The sequence below is a fragment of the Anolis sagrei genome, chromosome 6 (assembly GCF_037176765.1).
Source record: "Anolis sagrei isolate rAnoSag1 chromosome 6, rAnoSag1.mat, whole genome shotgun sequence".
NCBI classification, from domain to species: Eukaryota; Metazoa; Chordata; class Lepidosauria; order Squamata; family Dactyloidae; genus Anolis; species Anolis sagrei.
Genome location: NC_090026.1, coordinates 56,039,589 through 56,064,417, shown reverse-complemented (window position 1 = coordinate 56,064,417; position 24,829 = coordinate 56,039,589). Strand labels below are relative to the sequence as shown.

At 40.3% G+C, this 24,829-nt stretch overlaps 1 protein-coding gene across 1 annotated transcript in view; it reads right to left on the bottom strand.

Annotated features, from left to right (window-relative positions):
* LOC132778449 (transmembrane protease serine 11E-like) overlaps nucleotides 1–24,829 on the bottom strand; it is a 92,354-nt gene that overhangs the window by 5,171 nt on the left and 62,354 nt on the right. Inside the window, exons 5-8 of the mRNA XM_060781399.2 lie at nucleotides 17,052–17,119; nucleotides 6,427–6,590; nucleotides 1,554–1,592; nucleotides 50–215 (exon numbers count right to left, since the gene is read on the bottom strand). Coding sequence (XP_060637382.2) covers nucleotides 50–215; nucleotides 1,554–1,592; nucleotides 6,427–6,590; nucleotides 17,052–17,119 — 437 coding nt within the window. The remainder of the gene's footprint in view (nucleotides 1–49; nucleotides 216–1,553; nucleotides 1,593–6,426; nucleotides 6,591–17,051; nucleotides 17,120–24,829) is intronic.

The following is a 24,829-nucleotide window of genomic DNA, read 5'->3' as shown; positions in this document are numbered from 1 at the left end:
TAAAAACTTTGATATTGGGATTTGTTGGTATTGTATTGGAAGTTCTCACCCTCTAAAGCAGTGAGCTGCAGATACAAGCCAATCTTCGCTGATTATTGTTGCTCCACAGCGATGGATACCATTCAGCTGGAGGCTTGCTTGCCACGGCCATTCCCCCTCTCCTGCAATGCTTCCTCCAATGACCCTCTCAGTTTTGTCCATTCGTGTTCCACAACCTGCCAAAGAATACTTTTTTGCTCAATTTTCAGAAGACAGACTGTTAAGATTGTGCATTTTGAAAGACAAAGTTGCCATTTATTGGAGAATTCCTTGTATTTTCTTTTAAATAGTCGGCCATCCATATTCACAGATTCTGCATTCATGGATTCAGCCAACTATGGCTTGAAAATATTCTCCATCCCCTCGCCTCTTCCTCCCTCCCTCCCTCCTTCCAAAACAAAAAAAAAACAGTGATTTTGCTGTTTTATATAAGAGACTCCACTTTAGTACATCATTGTAAATAATGCTAATTGAGCATCCCGAGGGGAGGAGTGGCTGGAACCAAAGCTCAGCAGATACCAAGGGCACACTAGATATAATTTTCATGCAAAACAAATAGAAAAATAGCATTGTTGAAATATGAGAATCAATCAAAGCTATGCACATCTACATGGAAGAGTTTCATGTTGACCTCAGTGGGTTCAATATCACCTCTAGATGATGATTCTATTGTGCAAATGTCCTAGCTCTTTCATAGTATTTTATGGTGGTTTTAGACATTCTATGATCTGTAAACTTCTCCCATTTGCCATACTTTCAACAATTGGGAAAGAGGCTCAATAATGACCTGGAATCTTGCACATATTGCCATCATGAACTGGACCTTCAAAGGAATTTGAGGAAACATTCAATTTTGCTCTCATGGAGAGTTGGGGTAGGGATGAGAAGTATGGAGCTCCTGTGTACATCTTCTAAGTCACCTCCATATTGGTTTTCTTTTGTAGCTTCTAGGTCCATTAATTCCCTCTAAAGCAGATTTTATTTTCGGTAAAACTTATGACTGCTTTTGTTTTTGAAAAATCAATTAAAAACAATTTTCATGGGTATATACCAAGGTAAGAACCCTGGGGATTAACATTATCACCAGATTGCTAAAGTTATCTAGTCCTAATTACATCAGGTTCATGCAAGCATCATCAGTATATGAACATAAAGCTAGAACATCAAACAGAAACTACTTTCAGATCTGAGTACACTCATGTCTACCCAGGATTAAGAGTGTCTGGCATTCTATGTGTAATAGGTATAATCTCTTCACTCATTTATATGCTGTAGGAGGATGATTTTCTTTCCAATACAGGAACCATGAGGTGGGGGATATCAATTAGCCAGCAATGGAATAGAGATGGTTTAAATTTTAAAGTTTTGGCAACCAACCTGAACTCGATTCCCATAAATGCACAGACTGCTGGGACTCACATTTTGGGAGCTAAGGATAATAACCAGGTTAGGGAAGTCTTCCCTTTCTCCACTTCTACCAGCCTTTCTATATACAACCACATTTTACTACTTACACTTGCTGAGAAGATGTTCACCTTCTTGTGAATTAATTTCTGAAAAAGAAGACAAACCAATAAGTCATTTTAACATAGAATTATTTTCATTTTTTCCATGACCTCTTGTAAAACACAAAGTTTACTGAATAATAAGGGAATTATTTCACCACACAGTTATTGGGAGTATTTTCATTGCACAGAGCATAGCAAAAATGGCTTTACCCAAGTAAAATATCTGAGGAATTGCAAACAGAGTTTTCAACAAGATTACTTCTGTTTCTTGAGACAGGGTGGTAGCAGTTTCATCTCCCTTACACAATTCAGTATCTAGAAGTAATGTGTGCCAGTTGTGTGACAAAATTATAATCTGCCAAGTGTGCTTCATTTCCATACAGTCTTATTTTGTCTGGAGAAAGTTATAATCCATCATCATGCAATACAGAAATGTTCCCAGCCAGTGCAACTTGTAAGATTAAGAAGTGAAAGACATTCAATATTATCCAGATGGTTATCAAAATCATAGATTAAGGACAATAATCTCTGGACAGACAATGTTATTACAAGAGTAATAAGAACATTGGTTTTCATTAATATATACATTTCATAATTCATGTAATATCAGTAAGATGACACATCTCATTGTACAAAGTCCTCCTTTCTTTAAAATGTGGCAAGATCTATGCCTATTTGGCCATTCATTAGCTGCTATGAGAAGAGCCAAAAAAGATGTGTTGCCCCATTTTGCAAGAAACTTGTTAATAAGATGTCCCTATAAATAACAAAGAGATGAAGGCAGTGTTCAAAACCTGACCTCTACAGGATATTCTCTAAACCAGAGGTCCCCAAACTAAGGCCAGATGCGGTCCTCCGAGGTCACTTACCTGGCCTCCACCCTAAACTTTCGACTTAGGATTACCCTACATCTGAAACATCTTAAAGGCACACAACAACAACCAGAGGTGACCCTAGGTAATTTTCAACAGTAAGCAAACAGTATTTTGCGCCCCCCCCCCCCCAACCAATCACTGATGTATACTTTCTGTTTGTCGTGGGAGTTCTGTGTACCATATTTGGTTAAATTCCATCATTGGTGGAGTTCAGAATGCTCTTTGATTGTAGGTGAACTATACATCCCAGTAACTACAACTCGCATATGTCAAGGTCTATTTTCCCCCAAGAGCTCCTCAAGAGCGCCCCTGGGCAAAATCAACTATACGGCAAGGGCTTACTTTGTGTAATGGTTGAGCCGCCCCTGACAACAACCCCAATTAACTTGACTATTTCATCAGCCAAAAGCAAGCCCATTCTTCCTTTTGAAATAACAGTAAGTTTATTGTTCTTCGTTTTAACTTTTGTATTGTTCTTTCACCCTTTTTTAACACTACAAATAAGATATGTGCAGTGTGCATAGGAATTTGTGAATGTCTTTTTTCAAACTATAGTCCAGCCCCACAATAGTGAACTGGCTCCGTTTAAAATGCTTGAGAACCCCTGCTCTAAACCAAGATTTGGGCAAACATTATAAGACCTAATGGCATAAATCCTAGGTCTGAACTTAGATTCCCATGTAAACAAAAATGAGAATCATGACAAAAGCTGAAACAATGGAGGTTATTTGACCCAGAGGAAAACAATACTGCTGCCTTCTGCTGGCTACTTGATTTTTTTTTGCTCTGTTTTGCTTGGAGCCTTTTTGAGTAAAACTGCATCCTATAGTGTTCTTACTGGTGCTGTCTTAGTTGCAAATGACAAAGATATTTTGATGCCCTATGTAATGAATCCCTTACCATAGCAGGCTAGCTAAGGCCTAAGGAAGTGGACCTGGTGAAGCCACAGCATCCATTTTAGAGAAGGGAGACAGGGAGACGCCATTTTAGGTTAGGTTTGCCTTTAGGGGGCGTGTTCTAGTCTTGGAGGGAAAGTTAGAAGGCTAGGATTGGTTAGAAAGATGGGGCACAAAAAAGTGTCTTTTAAACTGAGGCTTGAGTTCCCGGTTGACCAGGTGGAGCTTGGAAAGGGTAGAGAGAAGTGTGGGTGTTAGCGAAAGCAGTTTGGGTTTTGAAGAAGTTTGGGTCAGTCTTTTGTTCAGTATTCAGAATAGCTATTTGAGAATATAGCTAGAATACTTTGTGGAGCAGAACCCCATTAGTGGTCTATTCATTTCCTAAGGAAGGCTAGTTCAGGGTTTTGGCTAGGTTCCTAAGGGGGATTTTTGGGAGTTACTTTCAGAAATTGATTTCCTGAAGTAATTTTCTGTGTTGAAACTTTTAAGACTTGTAACCCAGAAGTTTTTAAGATCTTTACTCAAACATAACCACAAGCTTTTTATGCCAGTATTTTACTGAAACCATTAAGCTTTTCTACCTGAATATTTCAAGCCTGTTCAATAAATGTTCTTCTTATTTTCAACAAATTATACCAGCCTCAGTGTGAATACCTTTGTGGTCAAAACATTATTCAAGACAGCTTTCAACAGCCTCTAAGAAAACTATAGTGGCACAGGGTGTGTTACTGAACAACCTCTCAATAATAACTCAGCCTGATTATTATTAATATGGTGGCAGTGGAAATCTTTAAAAGAATTATTTCAAATCTCTCAGTTCCAGTGGTTCCCAGCTCCTAGTTTTTAAATAGACAGTTGTTTCAGCAACCATACTCTCTCTATATTTTTGGTGAGCTAGTCAGTAGTGGAGGTGTATGTCGTTATAATTTGGCTGAGCAGCATTGGGATTATTTTTCTATATTTCCCCGTCTGCGAAATCAATTAAAAATTCTTCCCACTTCCTGTTTCGTTATACCCTACCTAGACAGAATATGCAAACAGCCTTTTCCCTTGAGAACACAAGCCCAAGCCCCATTGGAAATGAGCAAAGGCTATGGAGCAACATTTTCACTTTCTGTTGTTTTTTGTTTTCTTGCTCATAAAGACAGACAACTGCCACAAAACATTAAGTGGTTGTAGGTTCTATTAAGTTTCAATATATTACAGAACATTTTAAAGAGTGTTTCAAATATTTTCTATTATCTTCTTTTCATTTTGGACCTTAAAAATCGTATCATTGCTCTTTTTAGTAATTCTCTGCAACTCTCCATCTGCTTTCAACTGATATACATACATACATTTTATAGCCTTCAGGCTACCTATCATAAATCAAAGATCACAATTCTGAAGTAACTATGATGGAAATTCCTTTTCTCTTTCATGCCGCTTGCCCTGGGCATGGATTAGACAAGCAACTTATGCTCACTGACAGAGAACAAGTATACAAGTGATTTAATAGCTACTGAAGAGCACCTGCAATTCACCCTGCAAACACTGGATATGAACTCCACTAGTATATAAGCATATTGTTTAATTTAAAATATTCTCCATAAGTAGTGGCCAGGGGGCAGAAACTAAGAAAGCCAAAACCCGATTCTGGTAGAGTTGAATCTAGGAGACTGAGGTAGAACCTGCAATATTATTATTATTATTATTATTAAACTTTATTTGTACCCCGCTAGCATCTCCCAAGGGATTCGATGCGGCTTACAACAGGCCGAAGCCCAGCACAACACAATACAACAATACAATACATAGCAAAATAAAACAGTTAAAGCAGAAAAACAATAGCAATAACAATACAACAGGACATTATTAAAAACTGAGCCGGCTGAGGTGGGGCACAGGGTTAAAAGTGCTGAAAAAAGTGTCGGAGGGATATAAGATTAAAGTATAAGTGCGGTGTGCGTTGAGAGTGATCTTGGCTCTACTAAAGTGCTTCTGGGCTTTGGTAGTGGGGAATCCTAATCTGAGAAGGCACGTTGGAAGAGCCAGGTTTTCAGGTTTTTTCTAAAGACCGCCAAGGTGGGGGCCTGTCTGAGATCTTTCACTGCAATGCGCTCTACGTGGGGCTGCCCTTGAAGACTGCCTGGAAGCTTCAGATGGTCCAGCGCTCGGCAGCCAGATTGTTAACAGGAGCGGCACTCAGGGAGCATACCACTCCTCTGTTGAGCCAGCTCCACTGGCTGCCAATTTGCTACCGAGCACAATTCAAGGTGCTGGCATTAGCCTACAAAGCCCTAAATGGTTCTGGCCCCTCTTACCTCTCCGAACGCATCTCCTCCTATGAACCGACGTGGACATTAAGATCGTCCGGGGAGGCCCTGCTCTCGGTCCCGCTTGCATCACAGGCACGATTGGCGGGGACGAGAGACAGGGCCTTCTCGGTGGTGGCCCCTTGGCTATGGAATGCCCTACCGGTTGACATCAGACAGGCCCCCTCGTTGCTGGCATTTCGGAGGAAGGTCAAGACTTGGCTCTACGAGCAAGCGTTTGGCTAATCAGTGCAACTGAACAACTGAACACAGGAAGTCGGTAAAACTGAACATAGGAATGGCACAAGGATTATGAGAATGGATCTTGTTCTGTTGAGGCGTTATGAATTGATAAGGAATTGATAATAATTGTTGATTTTGTTGTAATGTGTGATGTGTTTTTAACTGTATATTACTGTATAACTTGCACTGTGTAAACCGCATTGAGTCGCCTAATCTAGGCTGAAAAATGCGGTATAGAAGTAAAGCAAAATAAATAATAAATAAATAAATAAATAAAATATCAAGGGAAAAGTATGGAGTCTTTTTGTCTGCATTGGGGGGGGGGGACCTATCTGAACCACAAATACCTAAGAAGTGAGGACAGATAACATGTTTATGGCAACATCATGTACTGTAGTGCACAATGCAAGGAAAGCAAAAACTATTGTTAAAAAAACAGATAAACAAATAGACCAGTAAATGACCAAGGATGATGATGATTATGATGATGATTATGATGACAATGACAACAACAATATTGTTTATACTCCACTTTTTCTCTCCTCAAAGGAGACCCATCTTTGACACTTGCCTGTGAGACTGTAAGATGAAAGATCAATATCCAAGGGCCATGTTGATGATCTCAACCTCCTTAACAAAACAGTGTTGACCGTTGTCAAGCGTGCTTGTTTATTGTCTGAGGAGATGAACCTAAGCACCAACACCACTTCTGCAAAGACGGCACCATTGTCTGGCCTGCAAAAGAAGAAAGCTACAGTGTTGGGTTCATATAAGCCTGTGCATTGTTTGCCAGAGTATTTTCTACAGGTCTTTCTCTATAGTCATGTTGATATGGGCCAAAAAAAATATTGATTCACATTGCAACTGCTGTGAGGCATCCACATGAGTCCTTCAGGGGTGAGAAGAGTGGGGTATATAAATGCAGTAAATAAATAATGATGTATGGTTGCTTTTACCGCAGAAGTGCTGATTTCAGGTGTTAATCTAGTACAGTGGTTCCAAGCCTTTGTTCCTCCAGTTGTTTTGGACTTTACCTCCCAGAAATCTCAGCCAGTTTACCAGTTGTTAAGAATTGTGGAAGTTGAAATCCAAAACATCTGGAGGACCAAAGGTTTGGAACCATTGATCTAGTACGAGGGGAACCGTAATTTACCCTGGAGCTTCCAGAAAGCTCTGGAATGATCCCAGCGTTTTTGAAGTGTGGACAGCTGGATTGGGATGGATCCAATCTGATCCTCTATCTATACATCAAACAGACCTGCTCCTTGCTAGTAACATCACTTCTGCTGGTCATATGTTTTGCTGTGTCCCTGCCAGAAGCAACATCACCAAGGCTTTTCTGAGGTGCTGTATCTAATTGGCGATACAGTAGTGGTGGTCTCAATACACTTTCAGGGCCCCGTATTATATGGCAGTGTAGACTCATATAATCCAATTCAAAGCAGATAATGTGGATTATTAGTATAATCATCCAGATTATATGGCAGTGTAGAAGGGGCATTAATTAACTGAAACATTCTGTTTCGGTTAACTAAGGTCCTACATGCAAGGTAGTCAAATTGTAATTACAGCAGGACAGCCTTCATTTTGGATTTATCACATGACATTGCTCCTTTCCTGCAGTTCTCCCAGTAGACGACTGTTAGATGTTTTATTTTAGTTCATTTTATTACAATTTGCTGTTTGGGCTTGGCCTCATGTAAGCCGCACCGAGTCCCCGTTGGGGGAGATGGTACCAGGGTATAAATAAATATTATTATTATTATTATTATTATTATTATTATTATGTTGTTGTTGTTGTTGTTGTTGTTGTTGTTGTTGTTGTTTTTAATGATGTGTTAATGAAGCCTTTTCCCACCAAGAGAGAGGTGGAAAAAGAGTAAAGTCATGAGATATGTCGAAGGCAAAGGCACACCTGCGTGACCGCATCTCTGTATACGAACCCATACGATCCCTTCGATCATCCGGGGAGGCCCTGCTCTCGATCCCACTAGCATCACAGGCGCGGTTGGTGGGGACGAGAGAGAGGGCCTTTTCGGTGGTGGCCCCTCAACTCTGGAACTCACTCCCTAAAGACATCAGACAGGCCCCAACCTTGGCAGTCTTTAGGAGGAGCCTGAAGACGTGGTTGTTCCAGTGTGCCTTCCCGGAATAATGATCCCAAAGCACTTTGTCCTCCAAAGCACTTTACACTTTTTAGATCTGCTCGTATGCCCTTCCACAAACGCCACTATCACCTTTCGTCCATGTCCCAGCATTATTTCCATTTTAACTTTACATTTGGCCTTCCCACTGTTTTTAATTGCGTGTTGTCTTATTGATAATGTTGTATATTTTATTTTCTATGTTTTATTTTAATTGCTTGTACTGTTATTGTTTTGCTTGTATTGTTGTATTCGGCCTCAGCCTCATGTAAGCCGCACCGAGTCCCTTGTGGAGATGGTAGCGGGGTACAAATAAAGTGTTGTTATTATTATTATTACACCTGTTCCACTGTAATTGCAGTTTGTCTGCCTTGTATGATAAACTCTGTCTGAAATTAACTACCTGAATGAAGATCAAAACAACAACCTCCAAAGCAAGATTTATGTCCATTTATGGGAAATAACCGTTATACTACCACCTTCATGGTCTTTTGGCCAAGATCAAGTGTAGGATCTACCACCTTTACTATTTTGAAAAAATAACTTTTCCAGCATGGTAGACAATCTTGTCATTACTGTGAATTTGAACAGCATTTGATACCATTTCAGAGTGATTGTACAAAAACCAATGTAATATTGTTTGTGATTAGTGTGAATTTGAACAGAATAGCAAGTTTATACAAAACCGGGATTGTGGCGCAGCTGGCTGAGTGTCAGCTGCATTAAGATCACTCTGACCAAAAGGTCATGGGTTCGAAGCCAGCCTGGGTTGGAGTGGGTTTCCAACCAATTGTGTGTAGCCTGTTGTCGACCTTTGCAACCCGAAAGACAGTTGCATCTGTCAAGTAGGAAAATAAGGTACCACCTTAAAGTGTGGGGAGGCTAAATTAACTGATTTATGAGGCCATAAAAAAGACTCCAGCAAAGCATTCCAGCGGGGAAGCATGCGGGGAATGCGGAAGTGCTTCATCAGCGTCGCAGATGGACAATGAAAGCAACAGCTCCCCTGGCGGCCAGAAAAAAAAAAGTTAAATAGCCTCTGTGTATGTCTGTATATGTTTGTATGTCAAAAATTGGCATTGAATGTTTGCCATATATGTAAGTCCCCTGCGGGATGAGAAGGGCGGAATATAAAAGCTGTAAATAAATAAATAAATAAATAAAAATAATTATTGTTATTATTATTATTATTATTATTATTATGTTGTTGTTGTTGTTGTTGTTGTTGTTTTTAATGATGTGTTAATGAAGCCTTTTCCCACCAAGAGAGAGGTGGAAAAAGTAAAGTCATGAGATATGTCCAAGGCAAAGGCACACTTGTTCCACTGTAATTGCAGTTTGTCTGCCTTGTATGATAAACTCCATAGTCTGAAATTAACTACCTGAATGAAGATCAAAACAACAACCACCACCAAAGCAAGATTTATGTCCATTTATGGGAAATAACCGTTATACTACCACCTTCATGGCCTTTTGGCCAAGATCAAGTGTAGGCTCTACCACCTTTACTATTTTGAAAAATTAACTTTTCCAGCATGGCAGACAATCTTGTGATTAATATGAATTTGAACAGCATTTGATACCATTTTAGAGTTATTGTACAAAAACCAATTTAATATTGTTTGTGATTACTGCGAATTTGAACAGAATAACAAGTTTATACAAAACCGGGATTGTGGCGCAGCTGGCTGAGTGTCAGCTGCATTAAGATCACTCTGACCAAAAGGTCATGAGTTCGAAGCCAGCCCGGGTTGGAGTGGGTTTCCAACCAATTGTGTGTAGCCTGTTGTCGACCTTTGCAACCCGAAAGACAATTGCATCTGTCAAGTAGGAAAATAAGGTACCACCTTAAAGTGTGGGGAGGCTAAATTAACTGATTTATGAGGCCATAAAGAAGACTCCAGCAAAGCATTCCAGCAGGGAAGCATGCGGGGAATGCGGAAGTGCTTCATCAGCATCGCAGATGGACGATGAAAGCGACAGCTCCCTTGGTGGCCAGAAAAAAAAAAAGTTAAATAGCCTCTGTGTATGTCTATATATGTTTGTATGTCAAAAATTTGCATTGAATGTTTGCCATATATGTGTACACTGTAATCCGCCCTGAGTCCCCTGCGGGGTGAGAAGGGCGGAATATAAAAACTGTAAATAAAATAAATAAATAAATATAATTATTGATATTATTATTATGTTGTTGTTGTTTTTAATGATGTGTTAATGAAGCCTTTTCCCACCAAGAGAGAGGTGGAAAAAAGAGTAACGCCATGAGATATGTCCAAGGCAAAGGCACACTTGTTCCACTGTAATTGCAGTTTGTCTGTCTTGTATGATAAACTCCATAGTCTGAAGTTAACTACCTGAATGAAGATCAAAACAACAACCACCACCAAAGCAAGATTTATGTCCATTTATGGGAAATAACCGTTATACTACCACCTTCATGGCCTTTTGGCCAAGATCAAGTGTAGGATCTACCACCTTTACTATTTTGAAAAATTAACTTTTCCAGCATGGCAGACAATCTTGTGATTACTGTGAATTTGAACAGCATTTGATACCATTTCAGAGTGATTATACAAAAACCAATTTAATATTGTTTGTGATTACTGCGAATTTGAACAGAATAACAAGTTTATACAAAACCGGGATTGTGGCGCAGCTGGCTGAGTGTCAGCTGCATTAAGATCACTCTGACCAAAAGGTTATGAGTTCGAAGCCAGCCCGGGTTGGAGTGGGTTTCCAACCAATTGTGTGTAGCCTGTTGTCGACCTTTGCAACCTGAAAGACAGTTGCATCTGTCAAGTAGGAAATTAAGGTACCACCTTAAAAGTGTGGGGAGGCTAAATTAACTGATTTATGAGGCCATAAAGAAGACTCCAGCAAAGCATTCCAGCGGGGAAGCATGTGGGGAATGTTTAAGTGCTTCATCAGCATTGCAGATGGACGATGAAAGTGACAGCTCGCCTGGCGGCCAGAAAAAAAAAGTTAAATAGCCTCTGTGTATGTCTGTATATGTTTGTATGTCAAAAATTGGCATTGAATGTTTGCCATATATGTATACACTGTAATCCGCCCTGAGTCCCCTGCAGGGTGGGAAGGGCGGAATATAAAAGCTGTAAATAAATAAATAAATAAATTATGCAATGAATTCTATTATTGTCTGTTTTCTGTATAAGTGAAATATTTGTTGAGCCAGACAATCTAAACTAGTCAGTAATGCTGTTTGCTACATTTTCTGAGGAAGAGTTTAGTGGGGAAAGGGAGCAGATTCGAAGTTACTAGAAACTATTCAGTTAATGAATAAAATTTCAGTTTGTATTTCCCCTTAAGGGAAACTAAAATGAGAACATGCACATGGAAGGAGTCCATAATAGATTAAATTTTGCTAGGACATGACTCATGTGATTAATTGAATTCTTTTTAAAATATATATATGTAAGCAAGGAAACATACATGAATCACAAGGAGTTTAAGTCACTCCCACTAATCCACAACTAATTACATGTAACATCTAGTTTCTTTGAATCCCTTTGCATGGTTGGATGCAGCTTTGATGAGAATATATATTCTCCTCGTCAGCACCAAAAAAAACCTATCCAAGCAAGGGACCCACTTTTAAGTATCATGATGCAAATGCAGAACTGTTTCCATATACATTCTCTCTGAATGAGAGAGAGCGTTGTAAAGGCATTATCCATCCTAGTCAACCAGCATTCCTTTGCAGTCATTCTGATTCAGGACTGTTCAGAAATGTAGAAATTAGATATAGCAAGGACAGCTACATCTAATGATCCTTCTATACTATTTGACACAATTTTAACTGCCATGGCTCAATGATATAGAATCATGGGTGTGCTGTCGCACGCTGGGCCTGTGCATAAGTCTGTAGACAGGACGTAAATTCTGTGTGCCCAACGGGACGCCGGGGCTGCCTCAGATTAAAGGCCTTTGGGTTTCCTTAAACAGAGTCTTTAGATTGCTTAAAGGTTCAACAAAGTTCTTTATTAATGAAAACAAACAGGCACTTTAAGGCTTTCTTAACAGTCTATTGGCTCTCTCTCAATCTTGTCCACAGGGAACAGGCACTATCTTCATAACTGTACTTTAACAAATAGGGAAATCCTTAGCTTCTAATCTGGGCAATCTGTCTTTGCCTCTGATGGCGTGGAGCCCCTACACCCGGAACCAACTGCTTCTGGCTTCCGCGAGTGACCCTTACCAAGCAGAGCTTTGTAGACCTCCAGGGGAAAAGGAGTTCAGGTTTCAGTGATGGCTGACTGAAGTCCTTCCGCAAAGGAGCTGTAAGGATGTATGATCCTCGGCCAAGCTGTGGGCTGTATAACCCCGGCCAAGCTGTAGAAGACGAAGCTTTCTACAGGAGCTCTTGGTATTATGTCCTGCATGGAAAGCTTCTCTGTGTGGACTGAACCCAAACTGGTTCCTATTCCCTCCAAAACCCAAAAAAGGGGGCGGGACCAGGGAACCTAACTATAATTGACAGGGGGCTTGCCCTATGATTGCAGCCAAAAGAAGCCACCTATCTGCAGAGTCCCTGAAACTTAGGACTACAAACAAACATTCAGTGCAAAGCAAACAAAATTGGAGCTCCTGGTGCAGTTGTACCTGCACAATGGGACTGGTTATCTTACAAAAATTTTACCTTCTCTATTAAAGAGTGCTGATGCCTCAGCAAACTACAAATTCCAGGATTCTATAGCATTGAGGTATGGTGTCAAACAACATTAGTTGTTCTACAGTGTAGGCAGAGGTGGCCCTAGGTAATTGTCAACAGTAAGCAAACAGTATTTTGGCGCCCCCCCCCCCCCCAACCAATCACTGATATATATTTTCTGTTCATTGTGGGAGTTCTGTGTGCCATATTTGGTTCAATTCCATCATTGGTGGAGTTCAGAATGCTCTTTGATTGTAGGTGAACTATATATCCCAGTAACTACAACTCGCATATGTCAAGGTCTGTTTCCCCCCAAGAGCGCCTCAAGAGCGCCCCTGGGCAAAATCAACTATACTGCAAATGCTTACTTTGCGTAATGGGTTGAGCCGCCCCTGGGTGTAGGCGAACCCTCCTTTTCTGTTGTAACATGAGTCAAAGGATTCCTTCAGCATAAAGTTGGGAGTGATGACTTAATTCAAAGACAGTTTTCCATCCAAGTAGATTTCAGAACTAAGCCTGGCACCCCAGCCTATAGAGTGGACCTGAAAGGGTCTTTGAGCGAAATTTGCAAATACTAAGTAAGGGACTTTGAATGAAATTAACAACAAAAGAGAAATATATTTCTCTTTTGTTTTTCTCTGTACAAAAAGAGCAATACAGAAGAAAATGTTTTTAAGAAACAAAATGTGACATGTAGAGGTACAAGAAGGTACTTTCTTACACAGGATGTGTTGCGGTTAACTTTAAAGGTTGTGGTAAAGTGCAGAGTCTGCATGTACAAGAAGGTACTTTCCATCAAAAGGTCAAGGGAGAGGGGCTGGGAAGAGAGTACTTTCCATGACAAAAAAAATGTTTTCTTTTGTTAAAGGTTAAAATTGTTGATATCACAGTAAAAGGTTAAAATTGTTGATGTCAATGGTACTTCCCCTCTGCATTGTTTGCATTGGGGTATAAAGTAGGGCTGGGCAGTTTCGTTCGTTAATTTCGTAATTCGTTATTAATTCGTTATTTTTTTTGATAACGAAGCGATATTGAACCATTCAGGAGCAACTAAAAAACGAAACGAATTTTTCAATTTGTTTCGTAATTGTTTCGTAATTGTTTTGAAATCATTTCGAAATCGTTTCGTTATTATTTCCGCATGTCTGGTGCAAGTTTTAGGGTTGCTGTTTGTTTTATCAGTGAAAAAAAATATAATTATCACACCAACAGTCAACAACAGAGGGAGAGGGAAGCTTCAGAAGTTCCCCCTGTCCCACTTGGAGGTTTTTTTAGCGTATTGCGCGATCGCGTCCGCCATTAACGAATCGATTCGTAATTGTTTCGTTATTGTTTCGTAATTTCCGAAATTTCGTAAATATCGAACTTTTTTAAAGAAAAATTTCGGAATTCTTTTAAAAATCAAAACACAAAAACCCCCTAAAAACGAATCGAGTTTAGAAACAAATTTTTCCGTGGTTGGACAGCCCTAGTATAAAGATATGCAGATTTCTAGAGAAGGGACGGCAGTCACTTGAAGGATAGCATCTGCGTATGCTGTCAGGCTGTCTGTCTTCTTCATGAAGAAACTAAAATAAAACCTTGTTTTTTGATCTTTTTTTGGGACTGTCTCCTTCCTTTCGTGCTCCCGTGATGGACCTAAGAAGACCCAATTTAGAATGACATTTACCCAAGTGCTGTTCTTGTCTTCAGAAACTGAAGATCTGAACTCATTCCTGAATCTCCCAAGTTAGTTCCCACCAGAAAGAGAGTCAAGATCTTTTAAATATGTTAGCATTCAAAGGGTATAAGTAGATGGAATGATTTATGAATTTTAAAATTATCACACCCACTTTTAAAATCCATCTTCCAGCTTTATTAACAGTGGGAGACATTCATATTTAAATACTGTTGGGCAAAGCCCAAGGCATGAATATCAGAACAATCAGGCATGCAATCATACAGCAGAGTAATCTAGCTAATTAGCCTGTTACGAACACCCAGTTCTAAGAAGAGAGAGCAAGTCTCAATTAGCCTATTGCATTTTGCAGAGTAAGCCCCATTAAGAAAGTACACAAAATACCTGCCATTCCAAATTTCAGGGTCTGGATTCTATTCTCCAATTCTTAGCACAAGAGAGGTGAAACTCAGGGTTTACACATGCTTTCTTCATTTGTTAGACTGCGCATGTTGTTGTTTGTGCAAATGTGGTTAATGCTTCATATACCACGTTTCATGACATCACCACTGCTCTACCCCTGAGACACCACAATGAGTTTTCCCTAGGACTCATGTTTTGCCCGTGAAATATCTAGGCCTGAGATAATTATGACTTAGCAACGCTAACAGCAAGCAACTTGCATTGTATACTGTTGAGGAATCACATCATACACTTTGGAGGAAAAGTAGGGCATCAGTTGAACATACCATTATCTAATAATAATAGTAATAATAATAATAATAATAATTTATTTGTACCCCGCTACCATCTCGGCAAGGGACTCGGTGCGGCTTACATGAGGCCAAGCCCACAATACATCAGCAAATAATAATAATAAAATAATATCATGATGATGATAATAATAATAATAATAATAATAATAATAATCATATACTTTATTTATATACACCACCATCTCCCCAAAGGGGACTCGGGCGGCTAACATGAGGCCAAGCCCAAAATAATACAACATAACAAATGCAACAATAAAACTCAGAAAGCAAACCAATAAACATTAAAACAATAACAGTAAAACAATAAAACAATAACATCATGACACATTTAAAACCAAATGTAATGAATAAAAATTATGGGCATGACAGGAGAAATGTGAGGATTTTAGGGTAGGTGCAATGTGCAGGTAATCTTAAATCTCTAATAAAGTGCATTTGGGACACGATGCTGGGAGTTTCCTATTCTGGAAAGGCACACTGGAACAGCCAGGTCTTCAAGCTCTTCCTAAAGACTGCCAACATTGGGGCTTGTCTGATTTTAGGGGTGGGAAGATGCTTTATCCTGAGGGCAGCTGTAGACTAAGACAACCAGATGGATTGAGTGGTCATTCTCCAAAAGCACAACGAAAGAGCCAGGTTTTTAGGTCTTTCTTAAAAACCTTAAAGAACATATATCCCCCTTTTCCTAGGTAGATTTTCTTTGTCAGAGTTAAATTTTCATATTACTCCAGAGTAATATGCATTTTTCCCCTCTGTCACGAGTGACTTGAGAAACTGCAAGTCACTTCTGGTGTGAGAGAATTGGTCATCTGCAAGGTTGTTGCCCAGGGACTCCCAGATGTTTTACTATCCTTATGAGAGGCTTCTCTCATGTCCCTGCATGGAGCTGGAGCTGACAGAGGGAGCTCATCTGCACTCTGCCTGGGTTCAAACTGGCAACCTTCAGGTTAGCAACCAACCTTCAAGATGGCAGTCCTGCCAAAACAAGGGTTTAACCCATTGCGCCACTGGGAGCTCCTATATCATTATAGTGATCAGTGGTTTGAAGCAGTCAGTGGCCAAATGTGTCTTTTCTGTTTTTCAAAATATGGTAACCCAAATTACTGGCTAAATCCAATGGCAAGTCCCAGCTTCAAAGACCTACTGCATCCATGGGATATGTTAAATAGAAATGTATTTATTTATTTATTTACAACATTTTTATCCCGCCCATATCAGCCCAAAGGCGATTCAGGGCAGCGTCCAAGCCGGTAACAATTAGATGCCATATATAAAAATACATACATCGGTAAAAAGCAAAAACATCAAATACATTTAAAAACCATAAAAACAATGAATAATAACAATTATAAAAAGTATGTCTTCTTGCTCAAATCCTCAACTGTTCCATCGTCTTAACCGTTTCTAGTTCATTTCTGATTTGGACCTGATGTGGTTCCAAATGCTTGCTCAAAGAGCCATGTTTTCACTCTTTTTTGAAAGGTCAGGAGGGAGGGGCTAATTTGATATCCTTAGGCAGGGAGTTCCGCAGCCGAGGGGCCACCACAGAGAAGGCCCTGTCTCTCATCCCTGCCAAACATGCTTGGGAAGCAGGCGGGATCAAGAACAGGGCCTCCTCAGACAATCTCAAGTTCCTGGAAGGTTCATAGGGAGAGATGCCTTCAGATAGATAAGCTGGACCGGAACCATTTAGTTAAGTAGGTCTACTCCAATGAGGAGCGCATATTAGTTTATGCATGCAGCCACAGTGAATTCAGGTGTTATATGATAGCTTTATAGTCAAAACAAGGGATCCAGAGGCTTTAACAAGCTTCTTCTGATGAGAAACTCTACAAGGTACACTTAAATCTACATTTAAAGTCATCTTGGCCAGTATGATTTTTGGACAAATTCTTTCCTGGTTTCTTTTTTGGTAATTATCCCATTTAGCAGGATTTTTATTTTACTTACCTTAGCCTAATGACATGTGATCTGATGAATCTTTTACTTAAATGAGTAGCTTGAAATCCCTGATTAATCTGTTAAAAGAAATGAAAAGTACAGGAATGGCAAACAAAAATCTGTTAAATACAATCACTTAGGAGGAAAAATGTTTCATGATGCACTATGGCTATGAGTATTCAAGCCGTGATTTTTCAAAAACCAATTTCCTTTTTGTTATCAACTGACTTAATATATCCCACAAGGTGTACATGAATGACTCTCACTTCTCAAAAGTGACTTGCTCTGTGGCATGTGGAAGAGCATTGTAAATTTAAAGTTACCTTTTAGTGTCAAATAACTATCATATATTGTCGAAGGCTTTCATGGCTGGAATCACTGGGTTCTTGTAAGGTTTTCCGGGCTATATGGCCATGTTCTGGAGGCATTTTCTCCTGATGTTTCGCCTGCATCTATGGCAAGCATCCTCAGAGGTAGTGAGGTCTGTTGGAAGTAGGAAAATGGGTTTATATATTTGTGGAACGACCAGGGTGGGATAAAGGACTTTTGTCTGCTGGAGCTACGTGTGAATGCTTCAACTGACCACCTAGTCAGATGCTAATCAAGGTGGTCAGTTGAAACATTCACACCTAGCTCCAGCAGACAAAAGTCCTTTGTCCCACCCTGGTCATTCCACAGATATATAAATCCTTTTCCCTAGTTCCAACAGACCTCACTACCTCTGAGGATGCTTGCCATAGATGCGGGCGAAACGTCAGGAGAAAATGCCTCTAGAACATGGCCATATAGCCCGGAAAAACCTACAACGACCCAACTATCATATATATTTCACGGTTTCTTTGAATTTTGGACTCTACAAAGTTTCACGGTTCTTTGAATTTTGGACTCTACAAAGATATTTCTCCATGGACTTGATATCCATAGCTTCACTTGTCTGCAGTCCCAAAAATATCTCCCAGTTCTTCAAAGCAAGTATCATCGAAATGGAGGGTTCACTATTACTGTATCTGTGCTTTCAGGTATCCACAGAGTGCTTGGAATAATATTATTTATTTATTATTTTATTTATTTCAGGCTTTTATATCCCATCCTCTCTCAACCTCTGCAGAGGGACTCAGGACGGCTAACAAATCGGCACCCCATGGTGCCCATACCAGAACAAAAATATATAATTTAACAGCAGTATAGCAATGAAACAGTATAAAACAGTATAAAACAATATGAAAGCAATCAGGCAGTAAGCAGTCACCGGTTTGACTTATCATATATGGTTTTACTGTGTGTATGGGCAAGTGTGTATGTTTTGTATGTTTTGCATGTTTTGATATGGTCAAAATTGACTAATCAATAAAGAATTGTTGTTGTTGACTCATCATCCAAGAGGCAGTCAGTTACTTCTATAAACATCATCATGTCAGCAAGTCAACCTAATCTACGAGGGGTATTTTTTAAGTAAGGTCCGTTTTGTTGTAGACACTAGTAGTTCGTATGCATACCGGCATGCCTTGGGAACAACTGTGCTCAGTTTCCGCTCTGTAGCTAACCTGTACGGTTCTGTTCTGTGCTTTAAAAATGTTTAAGACTATCAACTCACCCGCCGCATGTGAGGTTCGCTCAGTGGGTACGACAATTCAAAGATTTTTATTATTGTTATTGTGAAGCGCCTGTTCTCACGAATCCTCGCTTCAACTGAAGCCACCAAATTGTCTGTAATCAAAGAAAGGCAACCGGAGCGGTCCTCATCATGGACGTTGTCACGGCCATCTTTGAATTGTTGTACCCACTTATGCACTTTGCTTTCACTCATAACAGTATCACCGTACACTTCACAAATCTGTTGATGAATTTCTGCAGCAGGCAGGTTCCTTGCTGACAAAAACCGTATCACTGAGCGAACCTCACATGTGGAGGGTGAGTTGATAGTCTTAAACATTTTTAAAGCACAGAACAGAACCGTACAGGTTAGCTCTCTTTTCGGTGTCCCTGGTTTCAGCCTTCGGTGCTGGGAGAGGAAGGAGAGTGCGCCGACAGCCCAGGCACCAAAGAAAAATGTATCTACAAGTTTAATGACACACCAGAGACTTAGTGGACTAGCAATGATTTCCATCCATTGGGACATCACTATCAAACCAGAAAAAGTAATTCACAAAATGGCCAGGGAGAAGAAAAGAAGACTATTGCTGTAAAAAAGTATTCTAAACATTTTGTTAATGAAAGTAAATAAATAACATTTATTATTTAAACCGTTAGGTTTATTCATATCATGATCTGATAACCATGCCCAATGTATCCCATATGCATGGGGGTATTGGAATAACGATGCAAAAGGTTTGCTACGGTAGATCCTCTCTCACTCAGACTCAGCCTCCTCCTCCCCCCCCCCCCCCCGAATCAAAATCCTGGTTACGGGCCTGATTGCGAACAATGGCATTTGTATACAATAACCTAATAAATACAACCAATCTTGACTAATCTCCCTGGGAAGGGTGTTCCAAAGAGGAGGGGCCACCACTGAGAAGGCCTTCTCCCTGTCACCACCAACCGTGCTTGTGACGGTGGTGGAAGCAAGAGGGGGGCCTCCCTGTCAGATCCTAGAGACTGCATCAGTTCAGAAAGGGAAATCCGGTCATGAAGATAGGCAGGGCCCAGGCATGTAGCCGGGGGGGTGGGGGGCTTGGGGGCTTCAGCCCCCCCCCCTCCCCGAAATTCTCATGGTGGTCCGTGAGAAGGCCTTACTGGTGCATTATTTAAACTGTTATGTTTATTCATATCATGATCTGATCACTATGCTCAATATATCCCATATGCATGGGGGTATTGGGATAACGATACAAAAGGTTTGCTAGGGTAGATCCACTCTCACTCAGACTCAGCCTCCTCCCCCCGGCCCCCGAATCAAAATCCTGGCTACGAGCCTGATTGGGAACAATGGCATTTGTATACAATAACCTAATAGACACAACCAATCTCATTGCAAACCTTCATACATATACAACAGGAACAAGAAGTGGATAAGTGGAAGAGCAGATCGACTTGAAAATATTATAATATGTGTGTGTATCTCACTTTTATCCTAGTACAGGGCCCAACAAATTATGTAGAACATAACCAGATATAAATGAGTCACATTCTTATGCAGTTAGTTCATGCAGCTCCTCTTTCCCACCCATTCACCTTACATGTCTCTTTGAACATAAATTGTCTGCTCAGGGCTAGAGTAATAGCATTAGAGAACAGCAGCATTAGTTAAGTTTCAGTAAAAGCAAGGAAAGGAGATTTATGTCCCTTCCCATCCCCCACCCCCATGCCCTTCACTTGATAAATGTATTAACAATAACCCAAGGGGAGGCTGTTAATCATGAAATCTAAAAATAGTAAAATACAACACAGCCCAGCTGTTGTTTCACACTAAATTTTTCACACAACTAAACTTTTTTTGCAAGTGGAAAACTAGACCATTACAAATGGAACTCCTTCCCATCATAAACCATTTCTGAATGTTGCTTTATGCTCCATTCAATCATTCACATATCCAGGCCCGTAGCCAGGATTTTGATTTGGGGGGGGGGGGGCTGAGTTTGATTCGGGGGGGGGGCTGAGTCTGAGTGAAAGGGGATCTACCCTAGCAAACCTTTTGTATTGTTATCCCAATACCCCCATGCATATGGGATATATTGAGCATGGTGATCAGATCATGATAATAATAAACATAACAGTTAAATAATGCACCAGTAAGGCCTTCTCGTGGACCACCATGAGAATTGGGGGGGGGGGCTGAAGCCCCTCGAGCTCCCCCCCCCCCCCCCGGCTACATGCCTGCACATATCATATCTCTCTATATGTTGTACTCAGACTCCTACATGCAAGTTTGCTAATAGCAAATATAGGCACACAGACATTGCTACCACAACATGATCATGAATATTAGCCACAATGAGGATTGGGAATCCAGCTGTACCTACAGTGGCAGAAGAACATAGGCTTTTCTATTTTTGATAAGCATGGATGTAACAGGTAAGGCAATCTCTAGCATTAGAATCCAACATTGGGAAATGAGATCCAGCTCCCTTGGCAACTCCCTTGTGATAGGTTACAAAACTGTAAAGACTTATCACATGGGTTGTTGTAGGTTTTTTCGGGCTATATGGCTGTGGTCTAGAGGCATTTTCTCCTGACGTTTCGCCTGCATCTATGGCAAGCATCCTCAGAGGTAGTGAGGTCTGTTGGAATTAGGAAAAAGGGTTTATATATCTGTGGAATGACCAGGGTGAGACAAAGGACTCTTGTCTGCTGGAGCTAGGTGTGAATGTTTCAACTGACCACCTTAATTAGCATACAATGGGCTGACTGTACCTGGAGCAAACTTTTGTTGAGAGGTAATTAGATGTCCCTGCCTGCTTCCTCTCTGTCGTTGTGCTGTCGCAATTTTAGAGGTTTTTTTAGTACTGGTAGCCAGATTTTGTTCATTTTCATGGTTTCCTCCTTTCTGTTGACATTGTCCACATGCTTGTGTATTTCAATGGCTTGTCTGTGTAGTCTGACATGGTGGTTGTGAGAGTGGTCCAGCATTTCTGTGTTCTCAAATAAAATGCTGTGTCCAGGTTGGTTCATCAAGTGCTCTGCTATGGCTGACTTCTCTGGTTGAAGTAGTCTGCAGTGCCTTTCATGTTCCTTGATCCGTGTTATCACATGACACTTGGGTTCCGTGCTATCTCTAGTAGACTTTCATGCCCTTCCTCAGATTCCTGCATTTTCAATCTTCTACCTTTCAATTGTTTTGTATAATTTATTATTTAAATGTTGTTGCCTTGAAGTCTTCTAAGAAAAGACAAGCTAGAAATGTTTTAAATAAATAGAGATGGTCCGCTGAGATGATAACAAACTGTACATAGCAATCACCTGAATGAGACTGGAAGAAGTCGAGCTTGTTGAGATGATAGGCTTGGCAAGAATGAGTCATAATGACTCATATGGGAGCTGAGCCATGCAATACCTGAGTGGAGAAATTGGCCCATATACCATTCCATTTTACACCAAATTAGTACTACTGGTGTGGAAAGTAGAGGGTTCCTCCCACACTGTTCTAATGAAAGGTTACTACAGTACCATCTACAGCAGAGGTCTTCAAACTTTTTAAACAGAGGGCCAGATCACAGTCCCTCAAGCTGTTGGAGGACCGGATTATAATTTTAAAAAAAAATTGAATGATTTCCTATGCACAATGCATATATCTTATTTGTAGTGCAAAAAAAAAAAAAAACATAGAATCATAGAATCATAGAATCAAAGAGTTGGAAGAGACCTCATGGGCCATCCAGTCCAACCCCCTGCCAAGAAGCAGGAATATTGCATTCAAATCACCCCTGACAAATGGCCATCCAGCCTCTGCTTAAAAGCTTCCAAAGAAGGAGCCTCCACCACACTCCGGGGCAGAGAGTTCCACTGCTGAACGGCTCTCACAGTCAGGAAGTTCCTCCTCATGTTCAGATGGAATCTCCTCTCTTGTAGTTTGAAGCCATTGTTCCGCGTCGTAGTCTCCAAGGAAGCAGAAAACAAGCTTGCTCCCTCCTCCCCGTGGCTTCCTCTCACATATTTATACATGGCTATCATATCTCCTCTCAGCCTTCTCTTCTTCAGGCTAAACATGCCCAGTTCCCTAAGCAGCTCCTCATAGGGCTTGTTCTCCAGATCCTTGATCATTTTAGTCGCCCTCCTCTGGAAAAACATTCCAGCTTGTCAATATCTCTCTTGAATTGTGGTGCCCAGAATTGGACACAATATTCCAGATGTGGTCTAACCAAAGCAGAATAGAGGGGTAGCATGACTTCCTTAGATCTAGACACTATGCTCCTATTGATGCAGGCCAAAATCCCATTGGCTTTTTTTGCCGCCACATCACATTGTTGGCTCATGTTTAACTTGTTGTCCACGAGGACTCCAAGATCTTTTTCACACGTACTGCTCTCGAGCCAGGTGTCACCCATTCTGTATCTTTGCATTTCATTTTTTCTGCCAAAGTGGAGTATCTTGCATTTGTCACTGTTGAACTTCATTTTGTTAGTTTTGGCCCATCTCTCTAATCTGTCAAGATCGTTTTGAATTCTGCTTAACACTTAAAAACAGTACAATAATTAAAATGAAGAACAATTTTAACAAATATAAGCTTATTAGTATTCCAATGGGAAGTGTGGGGCAGCTTTTGGCTGATCAGATAGGATTATTCTTGTTGTTGTGTGCTTTCAAGTCACTTCAGACTTAGGTTGACCCTGAACGAGGGCCAGGTAAATGACCTTGGAGGGACGTATCCGGCCCCCGGGCCTTAGTTTGAGGACCCCTGATCTACAGGCTCTGAAAAGCCATAAATAATCAAAGAAGATCAAACTATCTTGTGATTATTAAATGCTAAGAGGATGATTAGCTGAAACACATTTTTTTGCTACAATAAGACATTGAATTAATATTTGGAGAGTCCTCCTAGAAAGAAATATACTATATCTATGGGGGGTATATTGCAAGAGTCCACATGGATACATTAAATCATAAATAATAGTAAGCTTTATATCAGAGCTTTCCAAACCTTTCATGTTGGGAACATATGTTTTAGACATGCATCATTTTGTGACACAGTAATTCAGTTACACTAACAAACTGAAGGTTAAAACAACCCCTTAAAAGAGATACAGATGCATACATACATTTTAATAATGAAATGTATGGGGACACAGTGACAGCATACATCATGAAAACCTTTCCTTAAATTTTAACAATATATTATTTAGAGTTTATTTCACATGGACTCTCCTTATGTAGGCATGGCACACCTACACACTGCAGCTGATAACTAGTTTGCAAAGCTTTCCCCTATACTAGAGGCAATAGCATTCCATGGAATCAAACTAGAGGATCCAAATAGGCCTACAAACACTTACACATAGTGAATATCTATTGGCATACAGGTAAGTGAAATTGTGGATACTGAATCTGTGAACATCCACATTTTCAGAAAAACAACACAGAAAAACAACACAGACAATAGACTCCATTCCTCAATTGTTGAGCTTTATAATAAGTGCCCAACCACCTGACAAAGACTCTTTTGAGTTGAAACCGGTTGTGGATTTGGAGTCATAGAATCAAAGAGTTGGAAGAGACCTCATGGGCCATCCAGTCCAATCCCATGCCAAGAAGCAGGAATATTGCATTCAAATCACCCCTGACAGATGGCCATCCAGCCTCTGTTTAAAAGCTTCCAAAGAAGAAGCCTCCTCCACGGTCCAGGGCAGAGAGTTCCACTGCTGAATGGCTCTCACGGTCAGGAAGTTCTTCCTCATGTTCAGACGGAATCTCCTCTCTTGTAGTTTGAAGCCATTGTTCCACATCCTAGTCTCCAGTGAAGCAGAAAACAAGCTTGCTCCCTCCTCTCTGTGGCTTCCTCTCACATATTTATGCATGGCTATCCTATCTCCTCTCAGCCTTCTCTTTTTCAGGCTAAACATGCCCAGCTCCTTAAGCCGCTCCTCATAGGACTTGTTCTCCAGACCCTTGATCATTTTAGTCGCCCTCCTCTGGACACATTCCAGCTTGTCAAGTCTATTCATCCTTAGTAAATAAATATGAACAACTTATGTATCAAAAGAGGAGTCAATTCATCTTTCAAGAGAGAAAAAAGAAAATTATTCTTACTGTGAATGCAACATTCTCATGTTTTATTGTATAGTAATGGCTTTATTTGTGTTTGTATAGCTTCCTAGCTTTGGATTCATATTGATGCATTTAACTAAATATAT